At 43.0% G+C, this 7,103-nt stretch overlaps 1 protein-coding gene across 3 annotated transcripts in view; it reads left to right on the top strand.

The window, feature by feature from the left end:
- Positions 1 to 435: 435 nt before the first annotated feature.
- Positions 436 to 7,103, top strand: part of ARIH1 (ariadne RBR E3 ubiquitin protein ligase 1) — a 123,919-nt gene continuing 117,251 nt past the window's right edge. The window contains exon 1 of one of the 3 annotated variants that reach the window (XM_070430843.1): positions 436 to 1,117. In XM_070430843.1, the coding sequence (XP_070286944.1) occupies positions 758 to 1,117 (360 nt within the window). In that variant the 5' untranslated portion in view covers positions 436 to 757. The remainder of the gene's footprint in view (positions 1,118 to 7,103) is intronic. The other 2 variants (XM_070430852.1, XM_070430861.1) reach the window with 2 other exon arrangements.

Below are 7,103 nucleotides of genomic sequence, written 5' to 3'. Positions count from 1 at the left end.
AACCAGTGTACGTAATCAAACTACTTAAAATGAGGTCCACCTGTCACAGTTTAGAGGTTCTGCATAAAATAGATTTCCACTCAGTAGCCTGGGTAACCGGAATTTTGGCTCAACAGCAGAGATCTTCCCAGAATAACTCGGCGGGGGGGGGGGGGGGGCGGATCCCTAAGGCCTGCGCCAAAATACACCCCAGGGCGGTCCTGGGGCTCTCACAGCGACGGGGAGCCTACTGCCGCGTCAAGTACAGGGACCACTGGTCTCCCCGCACCAAGCGACCGCTGCTGGAACCGCGAAGGCGATTTTGGCGGTGCCGCGTTCCCAGAGCCAGGCCGGGCCGTGGGGTCTCCCCTAATTCCACGCAGGGGCGGAGGGGCGGGCACGGTGACGCCAAGGCTAGTGACGCGAATACGCAGCGCGACGCGATGACGCACGCCCCTTTGTTGGCTCAGTAGAGGTAGCAGCGGCCGTGGAGGTGGCGCTGGGGACTCTTTTCTCTTGGAGGCCGGAGCGGAGCCGCGTCTGACTGAGGCGGGCGGCGAGCGGCCCCCTCGCTCCCTCCCTCTCTCCTCCGCGACCTCCCCGCCGCCGCCTGCCGCCAACTGCCAACCGCCGCGCCCGGGAGGAGCCGCGGCCCGCGGGCCGGAGCCAGGCCTGCGTCCGGACCTCAGCCGGAGCCGGAGCGGGAGCCGGGGCCTGGGCGTCCCCGCCCTCTCCCCGCCTCAGGACCAGCGTCTGCCGGGCCCCCGCGCGTCGCGCCATGGACTCAGACGAGGGCTACAACTACGAGTTCGACGAGGACGAAGAGTGCAGCGAGGAGGACAGCGGCGCCGAGGAGGAGGACGAGGACGAGCCGGATGACGATAACCTGGATCTGGGCGAGGTGGAGCTGGTGGAGCCCGGGCTGGGCGTCGGCGGGGAGCGGGACGGACTGCTGTGCGGGGAGACGGGCGGCGGCGGCGGCAGCGCTCTCGGGTCCGGCGGTGGCGGCGGCGGCGGCGGTGGGGGCGGCGGGCCGGGGCACGAGCAGGAGGAGGATTACCGCTACGAGGTGCTCACGGCCGAGCAGATCCTGCAACACATGGTGGAATGTATCCGGGAGGTCAACGAGGTCATCCAGGTGAGGGTGGCCGCCGAGCTGGCTTGACCGGCCTGGACCGGGGAGCAGATTCGGGCGGCCCGCGTGGCCCCGAGGGGCAGGCCTGGGCCTGGTGCGCAGCCCAGCCCGATGCCTCCCCGCCCTTGTCTCCTCCGCTGCCTCTGCTGGGGACGGGGTGTCGAAAGCAGACGTTCGCCGGTTCGCCGGGTGTGGGGCGATGCGTTGGGGGCGGTACTTTCCAGGTCCTGCTATGGCGGAGGCCTCCGGCCGCCTGAGACTTCTCTTGCGGGCAATTTCTGCCCGTCCCCGGGCCCGGTGTCCTTCCTCTGGCCGGAGGAGCGCCCTACGAGGGCTGGGCAGAGGGTGGTGGTGGAGAAGAGCAGGGAAAATTAGGCTCGTTAGAGGGTTGCCCCGGCCTTCAGCCTCACTTGAGCACTTTTGGAAGGAGTTAGATAGGCCTAAGAGCAGCTTGGTATACGGTTGCCCCAAGAGGGCATCAGTTAATAAAGAAATGGATCTGCTTGGCAGTCTTAAGTGCATATTAAAGATGGGGGAAGGGAACTGTTTCTCGGAAGAGCTGCTGATGGGCCTTCTTTTCCGATGGTGAGGCTCTTGCTTGCATCTTTTTTACTTCTTTGCTGTTTGTTTGGGACCTGCGGTAGTGGTGTATGACTTAACTTGAAGCTGTTGGGAGAGTTAGTGCAGATTGCATACCCAGCCTTGCAGATAAAACAACAACAAAACGCAATGTTATTGTCTGATATTGGACAAGACTCTATTGTGATTTAGAGAGTAGAGGCTTTTTGCTTCTGGACTCCTTTCTATTTCGTGGTCAGTAAGTTAGGCTTGGTTTAACTTGATAACCACATTTTATGTAACCTTGTGCATTTTTGAATTTTAGGAAATAAGTTTTATTATGAGGGCTCAGGTATACATGGAAGAATAAAAAGTCTCTATTATTCAATGCAACTTTTAGAAAATACAAGTTACATGGAAGGAAACTACATATGTGAGCAACAAGTAACTATTGCCTTCTTGTGATGTCAGTCATTACATTTTTTACCTTAAAGTCGCTTGGCTGATATTCACTGGCAAATTAGCAGTATGTTACTGCCTACTTACTGAGTTTGCACAATTAACAGATTTTTTACAGTATCGTCTAGTAAGCAAAACTTTCTTTTGAGAATTGAATCATCTAGGCCCATTGGAAGGCAGTCTTTTGAGTTATAGTAAAAAATAAATCTGATATTTGGTGCTATTGCTAAACAGTGGAAATCTCAAACTTTCATATAGATAATGCAGTCTAAGGAGGAATTTGAAGGGTTGTAGAAGAAAGATAAGTTTTACTGCTCTTTTTCTGGTTCCCAAAATATGACAGTTGACTTCTTAAGTCACTACATTGAGATTTTTTTCTTCTTTTTTTTTTTTGAGGCAACTTTATCAAAAGAATTCACAGTAAAACGTTGAATTCTGTTTTCATTATTTGCAATTATATAAAATCTGACGTTTTAAATATGTTACCTAGCTTATTGGCATTTCAATTAGCTTTAAAAACTCATGGATATTTTACTTTTTAACTTATGGTCTGTGTTCATGTAGTTAAATCTCATCCAACTTTCTCAGCTTTTGGGTGTGTTTTAATCACTGAGGTCAAACCTTGCAAGTTCTTTATGGCATTTCTGGAACAGACATATAGGTAATGCACTCCACATCATTCATTCTTTTTTAAATAGAATTCCTGAATATCTAAATATTATTCCTTGTTAAAAGTTCATATTTAGAAATATCAGTAAATCAAAGGATAGGATTTTACTCCAGACCATCTTTTCTCCAAATGGTATACTTACTAGATCTAGACTAGGCTCTAGTTATGTTATAGGTTATTTATGTTAATAGATTTAAACTTGAAAAGTTACACAGGTAATACATGCGCACTGTAAGAAAAAACTGGGCAAGAAAAAAACACCCAGAGAGACACATCAAAATTTGTAACTAGTTCTTTCTAGACCCTCTGAGTAAGCTATACATGTTTTTAATAATGGAATGGTACTATATATGTTTATGTTTTCAGTAGGAAAAAAAACTGAAGGTATCTCAACTTTCTCCTGTCAGTAAATATTTTTCAAGTGCTCACATGATCACAGATTTAAACTAATTTATCTAATCAATCTATTATTATTGACCTCCCTTTTTTATTGTCTAATTTCTGGCTTTTATAAACCTCATTGGGAATACATGTCATAGATTAAATCTTTGAATATTTCCTTAGGATAAATTGATTTGCTAAGCCAAAGGATTTGCTTATTTTCAAGACATTTGAAATATTACCATATTACTTTTAGAAAGGTTATGCTAGTTTCCCCCACCAGTTGGTGCTTGATGGGGTTAAAATGGTCATCATTTATAAAATTTACTTTAAAAAAACAAACTGATGAGGTTAAACTTTTAACATGTTTATTGGGCATTGATGTCTCTTTTGTAAATTGCCCTTCGAGTTTGCTCACTTTATCCCCTTTTGGGATATTTATTTTTTATTTATAAGACCTCTTTATATTCATAGAGGCTTTAATTATCAGACTAGTTTTTTCAATTAAAAAAACTAATGTTGGTTTAATGTAACAATAAGTTTTAAGTTTATTAAGTTAAAAAACATTGTTTTACTTATTTCAAATTAGAGAGCTTACTGTTAATTCTAAAAAATTTAAATCTGTCCAGCCAGTGTGGTGTAAGTGCACCAAGAGTTCCCCAGTTCAATTCCCGGTTAGGGCACATGCCTGGGTTTCAGGCTTGATCCCAGTGAGGAGGCAGTCAATCAATGTTGATGTTCTCTCTCATCGGATGTTTCTCTCTCTACCTCTGCCTTCCTTTCTCTCTAAAATCAGTGAATACGTATTAAAGCCTTGGCCAATGTGGTTGCACATCAGCCTGTGCACCAAAGGGTCTCAGGTTCGATTCTCCGTTAAAATCGTCAAGGGCATGTACCTCAGCTTCGGGTTTGCTCCCTGCCCCTGGTCTGGGTGCCTGCAGGGCACAACCAGTCCATGTGTTTCTCACATTGATGTTTCTCTCTCTCTCCCTTTTATTCCCCCTGCCCAGTGTTCCTTCCCTTTCACTCTCTTTGAAAAGCAACGGGAAAAATATCCTCAGGTGACGATTGACAAAAAAATATATCTTTAAAAAACCATATTAAATTCCCTGCCCTCCCTCCCCCAGTGTTACTTTTCAATATGAAATCAGGTATATTATTAGTGAATTTGAAAATAAATTTGTAGGAGCCTTGCCGGTGTGGCTCAGTGGTTGAACGAAAACCTATGAACCAGTAGGTCACAGTTTGATTCCCGGCCAGGGCACATGCCTGGGTATAGAGCTCGAGTCCCAGTGGAGGTGTGCAGGAGGCAGCAGATCAATAATTCTCTTTCACCATTGATTTTTCTCTCCTTCTCCCTTCCTCTGAAATCAATTAAAAAAAAATATATGTGTGTGTGTGTGTGTGTGTGTGTATACACACACACACATATATACTTTTTTTTTTTTTCAGGAGGAAATGATTGAAATGTAAAAAGGTCATCAAGTTGCTCTTTCCTTGGGAATTTGTTTACTTTTTCTGGAAAAGTAGTTCAGCCAATAACAGATATTTACTGTTATTTGTGGTTATAAGTCAACACTTTTTCTTTTAGAAAATTTGATTTTCTGACTTTCTGTAAGTCTCATTAAGGTTTAATTTGGTCTTGTTTTATTTAAATTCTAGCTTATTTTTTGAACTTTTAAGAAAAGATTAAGGATTTTCTTTAGCTTTAACCTATACCAATGATGGAGAAATGCATAAAGCCCTTACTTACCCAACTGTATTAGCTAGTATTGCTAATACTAAAAAGTAAGGTTTTTTTTTTTTTTTTATGTAATTGCCTGATTAGCTAGGTAATTTATTAAACACTGCTCAATTCTGCAACTGAGGAATGTTTAAACTTGCCATTTTGTGTTTCCACAACAGTGTTCAGCAAATGTTGATTGTGCCTTGTGTTCCAGTTGCCATGTCAAGTAGAGGGCACAGTTTTTGCCCTAGGAGCATTCCCAGAGATTGTTGTGCATATGTTAAGTCTGAGTTGGAGCCTGAACATCTGTATATTTTTAGCCACTGCAGTGATAAATCTGAACCATTAGAATAGTCATAGTTCATGCACTGTCATGATTTTGATCTCAGGGAGAATGAGTAGAGTGAGAAGGTGAATAACTCTTAACAATACCACATTTAAAGGGTATACTGAGAAAGAGGGCATGGGAAGATTTATTATGCTTAATAACCAGTTTTAAAAACAAAAGTAATAACCTAATGCTTGGCAGGGCAATTTTCTACTGACTGGTGATATTTTACATATTTGTTTAATTAAAAGATTTACTTTAAAGAACTTGTAGTAAAGTGAGGTTTCAGGCATAAATTGAGAGGTACTTTATTCCAGCATATTTTATACTGGCTGGGAGTCAAGTTCTAGCCCTGGCTTTTCTTCTGACAAGTTAATTTACATCTCAACCTTCAGTTTTGCTTTTTTTGTTATTTGTTTTTGTTGTTTTTTAAATCTGGGACTTTAAAACAAGAGAGTTGAACTACTAGATTGATCTTTTTTACATTAATGTTTTGTTTAACATCCTTAATTGGAGATGCTCATTGTTTCCAAAAAGTTGAACTCTAGTGTGCATACTCTAGTGTGCATACCAAGATGAACTTACCTTAGTTAATTTGTTTGGGTGGAGTATAGGGGGCAAAAGAGGGAGAGGAAGAGGAGAAAGAGAGTGTGGGTTTGTGTTTTTAAGCTCTTAAGGTGTTGGGTATGGTTTACTCCTCTTGAACTTTTTTTTATCTTTTTCTAACCTGTCTTTTTGAGCTATAACTTTTAAATTATATTCTTTTTTTTTTAAATATGTTTTATTGATTTCTTACAGAGAGGAAGGGAGAGGGATAGAGGGTTAGAAACATTGATCAGCTGCCTCCTGCACACACTCCCTACTGGGGATGTGCCCGCAACCAAGGTACATGCCCTTGACTGGAATCGAACCTGGGACCTTTCAGTCCGCAGGCCGACGCTCTATCCGCTGAGCCAACCCGGTCAGGGCTTAAATTATATTCTTGTTGAGTCAGAAACTCTGAGGGTGGGGTCCAACAGTCTGCTTTAACAAGCAATCCAGGTGATGCTAATGCAAGCTAAAGTTTGAGGACCAATGATGTAGTTGAAATTTAATGGCAGTGTTTCTCGTTGTTTTAACTTGCTGTAAATTACTACAGAGGTGGGTTAATGATGGAAGCAAGTTGTTTAAGAAACTAATGGAAGGAAAATTTTAAGAGCCTGGATGGACAACACTTACTAGGCTAATCATAGAGTTGAAGATTTGTCATCATTACTGATATCCTTCAGATAAGGTGGTCTTTACTCAGTTCTTTCAAATGGGCAAACCAAACTAGTGACATCTTACATTCTAGGATGGATCACTTGGTTTTCTTTCAGTCCTTCCCCCACTGTTTGGGGTTTTATGAGATTTCTGAAGGATTTCGTGATCTCTTTGAATTTAGATACTCAAAGCTATTAGGTCAGTTAGTAGTTTAGTTAAGTGCTAAGTGAATAGTAATAAGTATTCAGATCTGGAAGATAGCTAGGATTTCTATGGATAGAAATGAGGAATAGGAAGCCCTTCTGAGAAATTAGAGAATGAGGAAGGTGTCTGGCTAATAGTGAGGTCAGCCAAAGCAGAAGAGTTTATAAATTATTGGTGATAGTGTTATTGAAGCTTTGATACTATGAAGAAAGGTAGGCAGAAGTCACCACATTAGATTTCTTTTTTGGGGTTTGGTCTATGGTAGCTACTTCTCTTTAGCCCCAAAACTTAGTGACTTAAAAACAACAAACATTTATTATCTCACACTTTCTATGGGGTCACAATTCTGGATGCAGCTTAGCTGGGTGCTTCTGGTTCAGAGTCTCTTCTTATGAGGCTGCAGCCAAGATATCAAGCAGGA

This window comes from Myotis yumanensis, unplaced genomic scaffold (assembly GCF_028538775.1).
Source record: "Myotis yumanensis isolate MYYU_CA2020_CCGP unplaced genomic scaffold, mMyoYum1.0.hap1 SCAF_1, whole genome shotgun sequence".
Classification (NCBI taxonomy): Eukaryota; Metazoa; Chordata; class Mammalia; order Chiroptera; family Vespertilionidae; genus Myotis; species Myotis yumanensis.
Note: the sequence above shows the minus strand (reverse complement) of the source record. Positions and strands in the feature narration are given on the sequence as shown.